We start from the raw sequence: 17660 nt of genomic DNA, 5'->3' as shown, positions 1-17660 counted from the left end.
TCTAGTGAGCCTCATGGTTCCCTACATTATCTCCACCAATTCAATTGATATGCTCGTTCTTACTCATCTTCAATGTTTTCCTCATCTAGCTTGATGTCCATCCTGTCATTTTCATTAGATGTTACCCTCTTCGTTTCAAGACTTGCAATCGGTTGGCAACAACACAATCCATGAAACTTGCGATTGGTAATCTGAAATAAAACATGAGAAAAATTAAAATAAAAGAATAGAAAGATAAATTAAAAATTGATTACTTAGAAAACTGTAGAAAAAAAAGAACAAAGTTGAGAAACCCTAAAACTCTATCTAAAACTATGAACTAAGCATAAATCTAGCTCTCTAGTATGATGTTTAAATGTTATATTTATAGTCTGAATGTATTTTGATCAATTTAGGTAAACTAAACCCTTAATTACAAGCTAATTTGGATTGTGCAGATAGAAACAGCCTTGTAGATTTTGGGTTTGTCGACCGCCGATGTCACGACTATAACACCTCTAACCTGTCTTCATCATTGGATTAGGGTTACAAAGTATTACGACACATATGGAAACCATTAACATCATTAACCATTCATTTATTAAATTAAATAACTAATATTCAAATCTAAATCATTCATAGCATAAATACATTTACAGGCCCTAAATCGAGCTTATGGGTCTTAAAAATAGTTTGGAAACAATCAGGGACTAATTTGAAACAAAACAAAAATTTATAGAAAATTTTAAAAATTTTAAAAATAGGAGTCACATGGCCGTGTGAAAGTGACCAGCCCGTGTGGCCTCAAATATGGCTGTGTAGCTACCCCATATGCCCGTGTTGCCAAGTCGTGTAACATGTTGTTATCCTGTGAAAAATCACGCACCTAAAATCAATAAGTCATATGACAGTGTGAAAGCGATCAACCCGTGTGGCCTCAAACAAGGTCGTGTGGCTACCCACACGTCTGTATTGCCAAGCCATGTAATAGGTTGATGCCGTGTGAAAAATCTTGCACCTAAAATCAATAAGAAACACTGCTGTGTTTGGAAGCCCCTTATGCACACGACCGTGTTGCCAGGTCATGTAACAGGTTGATGCCTTTTTGAAAAATCTTGCACCTAAAATTAATAAGACACACGGCCGTGTGTAGAAGCCCTATGTGCACACCACCAAAGGTGTTCCACTTTCGCCACCAACTTTCATAACTGCACAAGACCATGACATTGATTGTCTAATCGATAATCTCACGGAAACAGATAAGAAGAGCGAAGAAATGAACCCCAAAAAAAATGGCGGTATAAAGTCAATGCCCAAAAATCCACTCGTCGGGTAGACTGACGTATCTACATGCTAGTCCAAGCTAGCTAAGTTTTCTATTTCTTTCATGCATTTTGCATTTAATTTCTTTTGTTATGGCATTTTTTGTACAAATTTCCCTTTTGATTGTTCTCTTGTATATCTGGTCATGCATTGAGGACAATGCGTCCCTTAGGTTTGGGGTTGTGTTATGCATTTGGGCTAAATTTTATATTTAATGTATATGATCATTTTAGTATAGTTAAATCTATTTTGCCACTGCAATGTAACTATTAAGTATTGTTTGCCTATGAAGAGCACAATCTGTACTTATAATGTTCGATGATGAGTTTAGATTCTTCAATACACCTAGAACATATGACAGTGGATTTGATGAATTTAGCTTAGGATTGGTTGCTTGAAAATTAATTTCTAAAAATTAAATGTCCTATACTTAGTTTTTTCTGAATTATAGTGAGTGTCTTCTAATGAACTTAGGGAATTTTGAAGCCAAATTCAGTCATATTACCTTGGCATTATTAAATAAAGTATAGTAGGCACTTCAATGCTTAGAATTACTGAGTAAGTCAGCACCACTTTGTTTGCTCTATTGTGTTGTTAACTAGAAAAGTGAGTTTAAGTAAGAGTGTGTAATAGAAAGTAAATAAATTAAGGGCACTCCGCTATACTAACGGGTTGAGTAGCTAATGAGGTAGTTGTTTGCTCCATCCATCTTTTAAATCAAAAGCCTTAGCTTCAAAAGTTATTTTTATTTAAATTGTGATATAATTGAGTACTAGGTAATTCGTTGTATGCTCCATTATGATTATCAAGTCAAGAATTTTGTGACAAGCTAAATCCCCTAATATACTAATATTCTAAAGGAAAAAACACATATATAAATGGTTTATACATTTCAAGCATACTTAGAGCAAGAGTAACTTAAGTTAGGTAACAAATGAACTGAGTAAATTATGAGATATTTGCCATGGCCAAAAAACACATGGTATTTAGGAAATTTTGTTTTTAGAGGGCAATTTTTACACTACCTTTGTTAAACTGAACCTTTGAAACTCAAACAAATTTTTAAGAAGACTACTGAGAACTGATGTATATATTGATCTTCAAATATATTGACAGTACAAGAGAGGTATATGCACTAGCAATATTTTTGCATTCATGCACTCATGCATATTTTGATTGAGGACAAGTAATAACTCAGGTTTGGGGGTGTGATAACTTTTGAAAATAGTTATATTTCATGCCTTTAGACCTAGCTAATTGCTTGTACTTGGTACATTTTCATTTTAGTACATTTCATTCGTAGTTTTATCATTGCATTAGGAGCTTGGGTTGTGTTTAAATGTTAGGTACTTTTAATTGCATGTGAAAGGGTTGTGTTTGGTGGTTTGGCATGTGCAGGATGTGGAGAAAGAAATAAAGAAGTGAAGGTTTGTCGGGGAAAAAGGTTGGATAGTTTTCCAACACAAATGCCGTGGTAATTTCAGAAAGATGACCTATTCAACACTCAACACATACCAGTTTCAGCCCAACTCTACTTGTACCAAAAAAATATATCTAAAAATAGGAGAAGATAAGATATCGTAGGCTGTTAGATTTGCCCTAGGAAGAAAAGCTTATAAAAAGTCAAAGGAGGAAACCCTAAAGGAGTGTGGAGATCCAAAGGCAATAATAAAGGGTAGAGGCTAAGTAAAGACGAAAAGAGGAAACCGAAGGCAATCCTTCTCAGCCACAACAAGACACTGTGCTGTTGGATTGTGGATTGACTTGGAGACAGCCATCTTCCTAAGTTCTTCCATTATTTCTTAATATGTTCTCCTGTGAATTGATTTGATCGAAACGATGTTGGGTGTTATTTTGAACTTGAATTTTAATTTCAAACCCATGAGTTAAATCTCATAGGGTTGGGATTACATGATGAAACTTTGATTTTTGTTAATGGTTGAAGCATATATTTGATTTAATCTACTTTTTCATTCAATTGTTTTTATTTCCCAATTGTATGCGTACATTCTCTAGACATAGATAAGTGTGCAGTATGCTCATAAACTGAATCTAATTCTGAAAAGGTTAGATTAGTTGGACTAGAATTGAATGATACAAGCGGGTATTCGACTGAATACTTGCAGTAGACTCTAGACATAGAGCAGCATTTGCATATAATAAAGACAAAACAGTGCACGGTACCGTGCTAAAGCCTATAGACACAGGCCAAGTAACTTTAGATCTAGCTCTCGAAAGAAGTTGGTCACTTTAGGTCTCCTCTGAGTAGTAGATTGAGTACGATTTTGCTGAGGTGTTACTAAAAGTAAGGGCAAATTCTTAGTAATCTCATCCTTCCAAATCAACATCATAGACCCTTAATCATTTGTCGTAGTATCTTTGCGATAACATTCTTAGCTATTTATTTATTCACTTGCAGGTTATTTACGTAATTATTCTCATAATTTCCATTGCATTTTTACTCTTGCTTTGCCTTAGCATTTTTCAATATTAGTTAATATACATTTTGCACACATCCTTACTACTTTAATTTACCACTGCGTCCTTAACTTGGTTTTGCCATAACATTAATCATAATTCGTTATAATAACTTAAGCACTTTTATACCTAATCCAATCCCTATGGAGACGATCTCAGTTATCACTTTATTACTTGATTCGAAGTGTATACTTGCACAATTCGCATACCATTTCACACGTGACAGCCACCATCGAAAGGTCCTATCGGGTTTGTTTCATCTCTTTCGGTTTCAGTTGCCTTGTTTCTCCAGTTCATTAAAATTTTAGGTTACAAAATTCCTAACTTGGGCCCAACTCACATGAATTTTCCAATCTTACAATAACAAAAAATTGAAATAAATATGTGTGGAGGTAATAGTCAAAGATCTAATTATAAACCCAAAATTTATGAAAAACCTAAATTACAACCGGTATAAATTCAATAAATCACAACCTTCGACAAAATTACTTTAGAACATAACATATATAATAATTAATACATTCACTCAAATACATAATAATCCAAACATGCATATAATTTAAAGAGTATCACATTTTATCTCAATTTAATCAATTAATGAGAGAATGAGAGAAAACCTAATATTACTTTATACTATAAACATAGCACAACCTAACTTTGATACTCATTGTTAGAAAAATCGATTTAGAAAACAATGTTTTTAGGCATAATGAAAGTTTAAAATTTTTCTTTAAAACTGAGTCATTGTGATATTTTATAGCAATAAACTTAATTAAAATTATAGTGGTGCTTTGTACAAGACGGTTTTAAGTCGATCCCAGCTTTCTACAGAACAGCCTTCTCCACTATTCTTGAACCATGAATTACCTTGAGTATGGACTCGAGCAAAACGAACCAAATCACAAAATGAAAACTTTTATTTAACTTTTAGTAGGAAAGTTAATTCTCTCTTTAACCGGAAACTATGTGTTTTCCCTAGAAAATGGAATTTATTCTATAAAATAAATTTTCATTATTGTTTTACAGAATAACAACATATGTGAAGTGTGTAAATATTTCAACACATAGGAGAAAAGATTGTATGAACTGTGATTTCACGCCATCCTTATCCCTTTCAAATAGGAGAATGACAAATCAAATTTTTCCTTCTGATTTTTAGCATTTTTAGTTGGATTTGAATTTTTTCAGGAGGAAGAAGCTGAAAATCAGGAGGAAAAATTTGATTTGTCATTCTCCTATTGGAAAGGAATAAGGATGACGTGGAATCACAATTTCATACAATCTCTTCTCAACACATAGTTCCTATTTATAGAGAATTAGTACAAGACTTTTGTTCAAATAATGTCTAATTAAATAATAATAATTTAATAGAAAATACAACTTCTACTCTAAGTAGAAGCATAAGGAAGTAGCACATCCTTATGGGATATTAGGGTTGCTGCCCCTTACATTTATCAAGCCCAAATAGGGTCTTTCATATATTGGGTCCAATTATATTTGTTCTCTAGACTTTTATCCAACACTTATAATTTATCCAACCCAATATTTATTTACTATTTTCCAAAATATTATTTATTTGATTAATTAATTTAATTAATTAAATTAACTAAATTACTTTCTCAACCTAAGTCTAATTTTGTTAAAGTCATGAGATTTATATAATTTATATAACGCCCCAAAAATTTAAATTTTTGTTTTTGCGAATGTGGGACATATATGTGTATCTGCTTCAGTGGTTAAGTGCTCTGGGTAGGTGTGAGAGGTCCTATGTTCAAGCCATGACTTGGGCGAATTTTGGTATTTTTATGAATAAAGCCCTATCTTTGGTAAATAAGCTTTTATTTAATTGTTGATAAGCTTATATCAGAATGGGTCTATTGGTCTGGTGGTTAAGCAGTGTGTTGGCTTGCTGATGGTCCTGTGTTTGAATCCCTATGTGAGCAAAGGAGATTATTGTTGCTCGGTTTGGTGGCTGAGAGTTTGAGTTGTATTGGACATCTGAGTAGTGGGAGTTTGATGGAGAGAATTTATGAGTGAATTAGGGGATGTTGGGGAATATCCAAAAATCTAATTTTATTTCTATTTTGTTATTTTCAAAATCCCCAAATCTTTCCTCCATATTTTGACGTCAATTTTAACCTTCTCCCCTGCCAAAATTTTGCTTCCTCTTCCTCTTCCAATTTCTAACGCCAACTCCTCTGCCATCTTTTCTTTTTGCTTCGTTTTTCCTTCTCTCTATAGCCGAATTTTGCAACTTTCTTCCCCACCCTTGTCGTTTCTTTTCTTCTTTCTTTACTCTTCTGGAGTTCACGCGCTAAGTTCATCAATAATAGTAAATGATTTTAGTACTTTGTAACTTTGATTTTTAAGATATTAATTGATGGCCTATGAATACTGTTTTGACAGCCGAGAATCGGGGGTAAGGAGCTGTTCTAGTGCCAAATTGTATTGGAGAGTGTCCTTGGTTTTCAAGGTAAGTTTTTGTCTCGCTTAAGCTTTAACGTTGTTTTAGTTAAATCTGATTTGGGGTTTCCTTTTTGCCAAAAAGTATGTTCTATTCTTTTCCCTTTTCTTTATCTTTGTCGATTCTTTACCCTTTTGCTGTCAAATTTTCTACTAAATTTTCCCTCACCCTTTTCTTTTTTTTTGGTTTTTTTCTCCCGATTCCATGGTGCTTCATAGACTACATGCATTCAGTAAGTTCAATTTTCGGTTAAACTTTAATTATGTTTTGGATAAGCGTTAAGAAGGGTTCGCTTGGTGTTTAAGGGTTTTTCGAGGGGCTGAATATCGTTCATCGGCGTTTTAAGGGCGTGGAATCTCTAATATTCAATTGAAGGTAAACATTTTCGCTCGAATGATGAATATTCTATTTCGGGTTTTAGTAGTTCGGTTGTTTAAGTGATTAACTAATTGAAAATACTGGTCTATTATAGGTTTGGGATTGCTTGGAGTTCTTTTTGTGTAAAAAACGATACAGGTGTGTACCCAAAATGCAGAAAACGAGATTTGACAAAAAGTCGAAAAAGTAGACTGTCGGCGCCACACGGGCATATAGTCTCTCGTGTGGTAGGCCATGTGCGACAACACGACCGTGTATTCGACGAGCCACGCCGTGCGTTCATGACACGGCCGTGTAATGGCCAGGTGGGCTGAGTGCGACACACGGCTGGCCAATTTGGGTCGTGCAGGCTATACGGGCAGGCCACATGGGTGTGTGAGCCAATTTTTACTGAAATGATTGTTAAGGTTGCACGGTTCGTCCAAGTCGACTGTGAACCTTCTGTAGGGTCGGTAAGCACTACTTAGACCCTTAACTGTGTGAAACTTATTATGTGAATTATGTACTGAGCATGTTATATATATAAGTATGTATACTGAACTGTATGTGTTTCTGATAGACCTGTGATGGCGTGACATCTCATTGTATATTGCATTGTATTGAGTTGGGTTGATTATATTTGGAGGAAATGTACTAAAAGGCTCTTAAGCCTAATATACTGGCAGCTCAACTGCAAATTACTATTTTGTGCCGCATTCGGTACTATTTGGAGTGTAAGATGGGTGGGTTGATTTAATCCCTACATGGAGTGTAAGGTTCAACGGAGATGGTGTGTAGAGGTTGGTTGGGTAGGACTTTGTTACTGAAAACTGCATGACTGATACTGATACTGAGATGGGCTAAGGCCCAAACTGTACTAATACTGAAAGGGGCTTGGGCCCAAGACTGTTTGACTGTGCACTGTGATTACTGATTGTTTGTTGTTTTCTGCGGGATTACACACTGAGTTTACGAAAACTCACCCCTCTCTGTTTAATGTGCACAGGTAATCCCCAAACCTAGATGGATCGATGCGGTGGAAAACTCGATGGTGACCACAGTGCTGGGCTGTCATGGTTTTAATTTATGATTATTGGTTTTATATTTAGTCTATTTTTACTGGTTAAATTCTTGGGTTGTAATTGGACTTACGGACTTTGGTTTGGTTTTGGATTTTAATTATCTTTACCTTATGGATTACAACTGCCAGTAGTAGGAAACCTTGGTTTTCAAAAGAAACAAATGATTTTCAGAAACGCCCGATTGTTTAAACTGTTTTAGAAGCTTCCGCAACGAATAATGTTGTGAAACTACCGACTAAATGAGTAAGACAACTTTGGAACTAGTAAGATATTAAGATAAGCAATTCAATGGAAATGGTTTTATCACGACGGCACGGTTTACAAACACCTTATCATGTGACATTGCTAGATCCGACCATAACATCTAGGCCGGGTTAGGGCTGTTACAATTTATGAGGAAATTATATTTAATTTTCTTATTTAACAAATCTATGATGACTACTAATTTACTTTCCACTTCGAACTTCAATTCTATAGTTATAATTAATTAAATAATTACTCGAAAAATTTAATTTAATTTCTAAGTCATATTTTCTACTTAGCAAGAAAATGCGTTAACTACATATAGTGATATATGCAATTCATTTATTATGCTTCATTGTTTTAATTCATTTCTTATTATTGATTCTACATGCAATTTGTTTCTGGTTATATCGAGCTCGTGGAGGGACAGATTGAACATATATAATTAGGGCTCAAATAATTTGTACTTAAGTTCCATCATTTCGCTTATTAATGACACGTTATTTAGTCATGAATCATTTCGCTTATTAATTACACATTATTTAGTCATGAAGTCATTCCACTAAAGTATCATGACTGAGCTCTCCATTATTATATACCATTACGAAATCTACTTATCAAGTGTTCGTCCAATGATCTTATCATAAATATATTAAACTCATAGGATATTCTTAATGTCTTTGGGATAAATTCTTTTTCCCAATATGATCATATTTTATCTTATGGTAACCATTACATCTTTCTGTTAAATCTAATGCCCTAAGTGTAGTATATTCATTTGTATATTTATATTTTTTTCAATCAGATTGGTTTAATAAAAATATCCATGAATTATATTAATATTTTTTTCATATTGTCCTTAATGGTTTTTGCATGCAAAGGAAAATGGAAGCAAATATTAGCTCACTGGTTATTTAATGTTTAACTAATTCTGAGCAGTACTACGTGGTCAGATAGTAATACGAAAAGACAACTTATATTAGTAGATGAACTTAAACATGTCCTTAGTCTAATCAGAAATGAGCAAATTGATTGAAAGACAAGTATGTCGTCTATAATCCAATTAGGGAGTTGACTGGATTGACAGTACATCGGACAGAACCAAGTGTAACAGATCATGAATCTGTTTATGGATTTAATCACTTGTGATGTTCAAAGTGTGCCATACCTTAACCCAAAGTGGATGGTGGACTATATATGCATGACTTGTATACTTTGATATAAGTAGAAGCCTGAGTTCAAATAGATAAGGAATCAAAAGTTGGTGTATTGGGACTTTTGCAGTATGTAGCATCATTCACAATAGTGGAACTCATAGCCCAAGGAATGGGTAAATGATATCCTCTCATTGGTATTACATGATAGATGAAAAGCAAACGTGGTCACGGGTCATTTGTCTTTATGATGGATGACTTAATTACTATTTGATAGTAATTACTTTTCATGAAGGAAGATGTAATGATTACCATGAAATAAAATAGGGTTATATTGGAAGAATGTATTTATCCTAAAGAGATTAAGAATATCATATGAGGGTAACACACTTATGATAACATTATTGGATGAGCACTGGTCGAGTAACTTTTGTAATGTTATGTAATTGGGGAGAGCCCAGCTACAATACTATAGTGAAATAACTTTGTGGCTGAGCCCGAAATTACCAATTAGATATCTAGTGATTTTCAGTTAATGATTATTTTAAGAGATTTCAAATAATCATCTTCTTTTAGAGAGAATATCATTTTATGGCAATCCTTTAATAATTGTTATATGTGATTGTGTGCATTCAAAACATGTTTTTGAATAAAAGGAAAGGATATTAATCTTTAATCCTTACATTCAAGTCGTTTTGAATAGAAACAAAAAGGACTTGTCAAAATAGAAACACAGCTAACTTTGTGTGATTTCAATTTTTGAGCAAAAATTCTTGAAATAGGTTTTTTAGGGGATTTTTCCGGTCGTAGTTGTCGGGTGGATCACGTAGAAACGTAGAGGCTAGGACTCTTTCATTGCAACTAAGGGTTGTGACATCGTGAGAGGAATCAACCCCATACCAATGCAGTTTTAGAGCGTTTAGAATATAATTTCAATCTTTCTCAACCCGTATCCGTTCTTGTACATGAATATTCATAAATTATTATCGCCGAAATTATTTTTCCTTTGCGACATAGGGTGTCTCAACGTTCCAACAGTTTCTAAGTAAGGAGCAAATAGATTAACACTTGGAGCTCGAAAGGGGCTTGCCTCTATTGACAATGACACATCGAAAAGTACATAAGTTGTAGTGTTTAACAATGTATAATTCTCCTCTGCCGTCCATAAAAGAAGAAAACGGAAAAACCCAAATTCAGTATGACAACTGACCTAAACTACTAAAATGGTATAGCTATTGTCTAATATCCATAACTCCAGATATCTTGAGGTGAAAATTTTCGTTTTATCGAACGGATCCCAAATGCATAGGGGGAGAAAGCCTTAGTAAACTAATATCCCATCCATGTAAATTACATTATAATAAAACCAAATTTCGGGTTAATACAATATCTAATTAGGAATCTTTCTTTTAGGGGAAGAGTAATATCCACTAGAGCTAACGGTTAAAAAATTAGCAAGGGCGGCTAACTTAAGCAGTAGACTATAAATAGGAAGAAAATGTGCCAGGGTCTCCACAATACGGGAAACCATGGGTTCAAATGGAACCTTTCTAGACAATGAAGAGGCACCCACTTATGCTCCATCAATTCCAGTTCCTAATGTTCAAGAGCTGGTGAGGAAGGATCCTTTTCAGGTTCCACAAAGATATGTTAGGAAAGTGGAAGATAGGCCAAAAGATACTGATACGTCATATCTTTCTTCATTTATTCCTGTCATTGATTTGTCTTTGCTGTTAATGGGAAACAATGAGGAGCTAAACAAACTGGATCTGGCTTGCCGAGAATGGGGTTTCTTTCAGGTATGTATTGTTAGTGAAAGAATATGAAGGGTAGGGTGTAAAAAATGAACAATATTTCAAGTATGACAAAGAAAAGTTGGCCGCCTTTTTAGAGTTACAATTGATGGAATTTTGGCAGGTGGTAAATCATGGAGTTGCAAAGCAAGTATCGCAGAAAATGAAGGATGCTGCAGCCGAGTTTTTTAAGCTTTCACTAGAAGAGAAAAACAAGTATGCCATGCCCTCAGACGACATACAAGGGTATGGGCATGCATATGTCGTTTCCGAAGATCAAATACTGGACTGGTCGGATGCACTCATACTTTTGGTTCACCCCTCACATTATAGGAAGCTCAAGTTTTGGCCCAATTCACCAAAAGGGATCCAGTATGTATTCAGATGATATGGCCGAATCATAGCACTTGCATTTTCCAGTTGTATTTGCGCTATGTTAATTCAAATATATTGTCATATAGGGAAATCATAAAAGAATATTCAAATGCAATCCGAAAAGTTGCAACTGAGCTCTTTCAATCATTTTCTCTGATCATGGGAATGGACAAGGAAGCTCTGCTTGGACTGCATAAACAATTGGTGCAAGCTTACCGAGTGAACTACTACCCTCCCTGCTCCAAACCTGACCAAGTACTAGGTGTTAGCCCACATTCAGACACAAGCACTATAACCATACTTATGCAGGAAGATGATGTGTGTGGATTGCAGATTAAGAATAACAACGAGTGGGTTCCGGTTAATCCAATCCCAGATGCACTGGTGGTGAATGTCGGCGATGTCTTTGAGGTAAATAAAACATGTTTTCATTGGTGTTGGTGTAAGCAAAGACAAAATTTGAGCTGACTTTTTTATTATTTTACTTGTGTGTCAGATATGGAGTAATGGCAAGTACAAGAGTGTTGAGCAAAGAGCAGTTGCAAATTATAGTAAGGCAAGAATTTCTTATGCATCATTCCTGTTTCCGCACGATGAGGTAGAGATTGAGCCCCCAAGTCACATGGTCGACTCAAAAACAAAACAGCAGCTTTATAAAAAAGTGAGATATGGGGAGTATTTGAGAAGCTCCATGAATAAAAAAATGGAGGGCAAAGCACATACCCAGATGGCTAAGATTGAAGGTTAAGAAAGTCAAATATGGGGAGTTTTGAGGACCAAGGCACACACCAGATGCATAGATTCAAACTCTCGCTTTAGTTTCTGTTCCATTTTTATAGAAAAGATCAATAACAGTAACCATCAAAGAGCAGTTTTTGTTCATTTCACCAAATGATACTTCACCGCTATTGTTGCCTCAAGTATCCATATCTTAATTAAAAAGAAACGGTCTAGAATTAGAATTTATCCCATACTTGAATGAACAACCAAAAAAAATAAGAAAGACACGAGTATTTACATGTCACTAATATTTTTTCCATTAAGCCAAAGGAGAATATACATACCCAGAGGCATATAACAGCGTGCAATAAGGACAAACAGAGTGAAAATAAACAAATCTAGTGCTAATTTTATCAGGATATGATAAATAAACTAGCCTACGGCTTCAGCCTATATGTGTAGATTTCCCAGCCCCTTTCAGATTCGGTTTGGATTTTTTGTACTGGTACCTTGAATATTGGTTTCCGTCAGTTTGGAGGGCTTGGTCCTAATAATAGAGGAGCCTCTTGCTTTTTCACACTGGGCTTTGAATCGCCAGTATGATCTGCAGCCCAACCTCTGAGAGGAGGCTCAAAATGCTTGCTGGCAACATCAGGTGGAGGGTCATCTTCACCAGGAAGTGATAAAAGTCCCTTCTCTCGAAGGGACGAAGGCTCCTTATAACATGTACTCCACAGGGAGTCCACAAGCTGCCTTTCCTCCCTAGCAGCCCCAAGGTCTTCAGGAGACATCAAGCTGATACCTTTAATTCGTTCCTCCAGAATTTGCTTCAGCTTCTCATCTTCTTCACCTAAACCACCATTACTCCCACCTGTCTTGTCCCGGGCAAGCTCAAGGAGACCACGAAGAGCAGCTTCTCTTACTTCTGCATCCTCACTCGAGGCAAGATGCAACATTACACGAGGGAGCCCCAGCTCGTTTACAACATTGCAATCTGAATTATTTTCATGCAGTAGATATTGAATCAAGTTCAAGGCTTTCCTGGAAGAAAAAGAGAATTAAATGAGAAAACCAGAGTAGGGAAACTAACCAGAGAAAAAATACACAAGTGATCTTTGAACTATAGGAATTTATTTGATATCTAAAAATCATTTCCTCATACGTCGGAGACAGCCTAGAACGAAACCCCGAAACATAATAACAGCAAAAAGATGATGCAGACCCGGACTGCAAAGACCTATCCCAAGATTACCTTTGAAATCTTACACTATCAGCTCCCAAAGCATCTCTCAAGGCTGCATAACCATTTGCAAGTCGAAATGCAGCAATACCGGGTTTGTTGTGGCGGATCAAGGCTGAAATCCAATTGCAAAAAAAAAAATGTCATGTCATGTTTTTGTATGAGCATGTTCACTGAAATTAAGAATTAAGAAGTATACTATAGAACAACAGTTGTACCCACAAGATATTGCACCAAGTGCTTTGGTTCGAACAGTTACATCAGGGTCAGAGGTAAAACTGGAAAGGAGAGGCTCTAAGCCATTTGCTTCCATAACCAACTGTTGACTCCGGGGATTATTTTGTACAATGGTGGATACGACTTCTGCAGCTTTGGCTCGAATATTAGCATGTGAATTCTTCAGATAACCAAGGAGAGGGACTAAACCACCAATTGAGTGTAGATCTGCTCAAATGCACAGACTGTGTTAAGTATAAATTTTTTGAAAGTGGATGAGAACAAACAGGCTAAAGATCCGTTGAAAAGACTAGAGGGCTGAATAAAGGGCGACGTTTTTTTCCTACAGCCATTTCACAGAAAAAACTTATATTTGTAGGAACAGTATCAAGGCGAAAATAGAAGTTATATGATGCAACAAGTCTATGAAATTGAAAATCCCAATTCCATTATTGGTAGCATCCTAAAGAATTACTTATCCCAAAAAATGAAATTCTAAGCAGCCAATGTAATGCATCAAATTGAGCATTCATTATGAAGAAATCAGTTAGTAAAGAACAGCTAGGTAATAATCTCAAAACAATAAAACTTACCATTTGCCATGTCAATAGACTCAACGTGCTCTTGCAACTCATCCAACATATCTGCCACCATCAAATCAGTAAGCAAACAAAGCTACTCTTAAAACCTAGAAACAAAAAAAAAAAAGCTTGAAAACACCTTGGGGATTGTGCAATAGTACCTTGGATATCAGCAGCTGTAACTCCTTGAGCTTCCAAAACCTGCTCTGGAGTTTGCATAACCATAGTTATCTCTTTCATTCGCTTAATCACATCAACGGTCTGCGATTGCATTGCTTCCATAAACCATCTTTTATCTTCCTCACTATACAAATAAACGAATAATTGATTACCCGCTAAATATCAATTGACGATCGTAAAAGAAACAAAAAGGCCCTTGAGGAAAAAAAGATGGGGTTACCTTAAATTACGAGTAGGTCGAGTTCTATCAGAGTTAGCAATGCTCCACTTCAGCAATCCATCCCAGTTGGGTCCATCTTTGGCCATAGTTTCTTATTCTAACTAAATCACAACCTTTGTTTCTTGCAAATAAATTGAACAAGGGATTCTGCAGAACTGGTCGGAATTCCTTTTAATAGAGAATTTCAGCGAAAATTCTAGGCGATTCGAGACTTTTCGTTTTAGATTAGAAAGTGGCGGAAAACGCTGCAACCAACCGACTTTTCTCGACTGAAAGACCTAAGCTGTGCATTTTGATTGGACCTACCCATGGGCCCAAATTCGCTATGTCAGTTTGGGTTTAAAGGCCCAGTATATTTGCATACTTCTAGGCTTTTTATTTCTTTTACAAAGTGTTCGTTTAAGGGTAAATTCCAGTAGATGTCACTCAAATTATGAGTGTTTTTTTATTGGTCAAACCGTGAATTCCTTAACTGCAAATCCTATGTGGCTATTAATTCCTTAACAGTGATATTAATTTTATGTAACAAAATTTTATAAACCCAATTATAAGTAAAAACCAAAATATCCCATCCCACACTATTGCCATACTCTTTCACCTTACGACCATCACCCACTAACCCTCACTCCCAACATTACTAGCCAATCCAAAGCAATTCATAAACAACACCCAAACAAAATATTAAAAAAACCATACAAACAACAAAATTTACACACAAATAAAAGAATTTACATCCATACCAACAACAACAAAATTAAAAACACCCAATCCTATACAAAACTCATACCATTACAATCCTCACCAATCCTTGAATTCATCAAACTTCCTCCCCAAAACCCATACAACCACAAAATTTTACACATATTTACCTAAAATTCATCCACACCCAAAACATGATCAAAAGAGGAACAACTCACATTTTGGGGTTGAAGTTACTTAAACCTCAAAAATAATTTTTATTTATTTTTATTAAAATATTATTTTTAATCTAATTATTCTTCTTTTATATTGATTTTTTTAATTTGTAATATATCTTTTATACTTATTTTTTAATTTCTAAAATTTTAATAACCTATTTTTTTCCTAAATCAGTTTTTTATCTAAACAAGTCAATTATAAATACTAGTATTTTAAATTGATGAATTTTAAAATGCTAGCATTTTAAAAATCTCAAAAATTTTAAAATACTTCATCCAAACACACTCTTAAGGTTAAACGGGATTTTAAGTTTAGAAAAGAAAAAAGATGTAACCTTCCCAACCTAGCCTAGACTTTAAGTCTGAATTTGGAAAATTACATTAGCCACTAAAATGGCCTAGCAGGGTTACTGAAGTTTATAAACAGTCATATTAAAACATTTGTTTATTTTAGTAGAAAACATAGTCTATTTTTGGAAAAGTTTACTAGTTATTAAAAAACCGATTTAGATTAACTTTCCTATGTAATGGTGACCACTTTCAAGAAAACATAGTTAATTTTTCATTTACAATCTAGCAACGGAAAAATGATATTCAACTTAGTTTTAATTTAGTAAAAATCAGAATTTATGCATAAATAATTAAAAACCATATTTTCCATATCCTAAAATTAAATTAAATGTCATGCATGCTATTTAAACTCAAATCGTGAGTCTTGTGCCACAAATCTAAAATAAAACAATATAGTCTCTGAGTAACAAAATATCAAATAATAAATCTAAAATATTTTAATAAAAACAAAACAAAATCGAAACCCTCCAAATGTCATGCTCTCGTCCTAACCTAGTGGGTTATCTGTAGAGATGGTAATAAAAGGGGAGTGAGCTATGAAGCTCATTCTGAATTCAATCATAAGAAAATCAATGCAAACAGTCGATGAAACATACTAAATAGTAATGCATAGAATGATCACAATCAATTATCAATTCAGAGTATCAATTTTATGAATCAATCATCAATGTAATATCTCAGAATTCACAGTTTATGTATGCACGCATTTATGAATGGCAATGCAATTTCATTATATTAAAGAAAAATCCTACGCAACTCTGCTATACACCATAATGGGAGTTCCCCCTAAACTCTAGTCAACCTACACACCGGGTTGTGGTTTAACCACCAATAATTTGCAGATAAACTGTCAATGGTTGTGGAAACACAACAAAATATCGTAAATGAGATCTGCCACTAGTAGTAGATGCCCAACATAATCTTGTAGATAGAATCTGCCTCTGGCTATAGATACATAGCAAAATCTCATAGATGGAATCTATCTCTGGCTGTGGATACACAATAAATTTACAGATAGACTACCGATGGTTGTGGTTTGCACAGCAAATTTGCAGATAAACTACCAATGTTTCCTTGGTACATATAATCCCACACTATACAATGTAATATGACATGTTTATAACAGATCACTACGATAGTAATTAGTATGTTTATAGTAGATCAATTCGGTAGCAATTAATATGTTTATAACAGATCACTACGGTAGAAATTAATATGCTTATAACAGATCAATACAGTAAATAATATGTTCATAACAAATCAATTCAGTAGCAAAAGACATGTTTGTCATGTGTTCAGACTATTTAGGGGCTAAATTGAACAAATCATAAAATTCTAGGCAAAACTATAAAATAGGGGTCACATGGCTATGTGGCCAGGCCGTGTAACAGACTGTGGTCGTGTGAAATTTGTAAAATTAACCTACAGGAGAGACACGGTCGTGTGCCAGGCCGTGTGAGATTTGAACTACCCTAGGTTTTCAGGATACATGGCCGTGTGAAGGGTCAATTGGTCCACACACCCATTTAGCAGACCATGTGGCCTTAATCCTAGGGACGATTTGCCTTGATTCGCTTGATAAAGAACACACTCCTTTCACCGAAATATCGATCAATGTCCCTCATGATCAAATCTGAATTGATGCATATAAAATAGGCCTTTCAAACGATATTTATGCACGAGTTAACAATGGGTATCAGTATTTAATCAAGATTAATGGAAGATTTCGGAAAGAATCACAAAAGAACGTAATCAAATTGAAAGATCGACGTGGATCGATGCTATTGTGGAATTTACGAGTTCTACTAATAAAAAAATGTACTTACTGAACCTTGATGAAAAATATCGGATGCTATCAATGGTGAAATCGGCAACCGGTAAGGGAATGACTTGATAGGATTGAATTTTGATTTTGGAAACAAAAGATTTCAACAATGAAAAGAAAATATGATGCCAAGAAGAGGATGGAAAAGAAAAGGGAGAAGAA

General features: G+C 34.9%; 2 protein-coding genes across 2 annotated transcripts; one reads left to right on the top strand and one right to left on the bottom strand.

Annotated features, from left to right (window-relative positions):
- The first annotated feature begins 10609 nt into the window (after positions 1 to 10609).
- On the top strand, positions 10610 to 12226 carry LOC107948888 (protein SRG1). The gene is made up of 4 exons (XM_016883546.2): positions 10610 to 10879; positions 10998 to 11245; positions 11335 to 11659; positions 11745 to 12226. The coding sequence occupies exons 1-4, from the start codon at positions 10610 to 10612 to the stop codon at positions 11994 to 11996; spliced, it is 1095 nt and encodes a 364-aa protein (XP_016739035.2). The 3' UTR covers positions 11997 to 12226.
- A 35-nt stretch (positions 12227 to 12261) lies between these two features.
- Positions 12262 to 14667, bottom strand: LOC107948887 (hsp70 nucleotide exchange factor fes1). Its single transcript, XM_016883545.2, has 6 exons — positions 14406 to 14667; positions 14167 to 14309; positions 14018 to 14068; positions 13431 to 13652; positions 13221 to 13323; positions 12262 to 13009 (listed from the first exon to the last, which is right to left on the bottom strand). Exons 1-6 carry the CDS (start codon positions 14489 to 14491, stop codon positions 12496 to 12498), a joined length of 1119 nt encoding a protein of 372 aa, XP_016739034.1. The 5' UTR covers positions 14492 to 14667; the 3' UTR covers positions 12262 to 12495.
- Between the last annotated feature and the right edge of the window lie 2993 nt (positions 14668 to 17660).

Source organism: Gossypium hirsutum, chromosome A04 (genome assembly GCF_007990345.1).
Source record: "Gossypium hirsutum isolate 1008001.06 chromosome A04, Gossypium_hirsutum_v2.1, whole genome shotgun sequence".
Lineage (NCBI taxonomy): Eukaryota > Viridiplantae > Streptophyta > Magnoliopsida > Malvales > Malvaceae > Gossypium > Gossypium hirsutum.
The sequence above is the reverse complement of the archived record's forward strand: the minus strand, read 5'-3'. Positions and strand labels throughout refer to the sequence as shown.

Excerpts from the sequence above, each read along its gene's own strand:
- LOC107948887 (XM_016883545.2), bottom strand. The coding sequence starts at position 14,491 with ATGGCCAAAGATGGACCCAACTGGGATGGATTGCTGAAGTGGAGCATT. Across the intron at positions 13,653-14,017 it reads GTCTATTGACATGGCAAATG|ATCTACACTCAATTGGTGGT; the intron begins GTAAGTTTTATT and ends GCATTTGAGCAG. Across the intron at positions 13,324-13,430 it reads AGCACTTGGTGCAATATCTT|CCTTGATCCGCCACAACAAA; the intron begins GTGGGTACAACT and ends ATTGGATTTCAG.
- LOC107948888 (XM_016883546.2), top strand. The coding sequence starts at position 10,610 with ATGGGTTCAAATGGAACCTTTCTAGACAATGAAGAGGCACCCACTTAT. Across the intron at positions 10,880-10,997 it reads GAGAATGGGGTTTCTTTCAG|GTGGTAAATCATGGAGTTGC; the intron begins GTATGTATTGTT and ends GAATTTTGGCAG. Across the intron at positions 11,660-11,744 it reads ATGTCGGCGATGTCTTTGAG|ATATGGAGTAATGGCAAGTA; the intron begins GTAAATAAAACA and ends CTTGTGTGTCAG.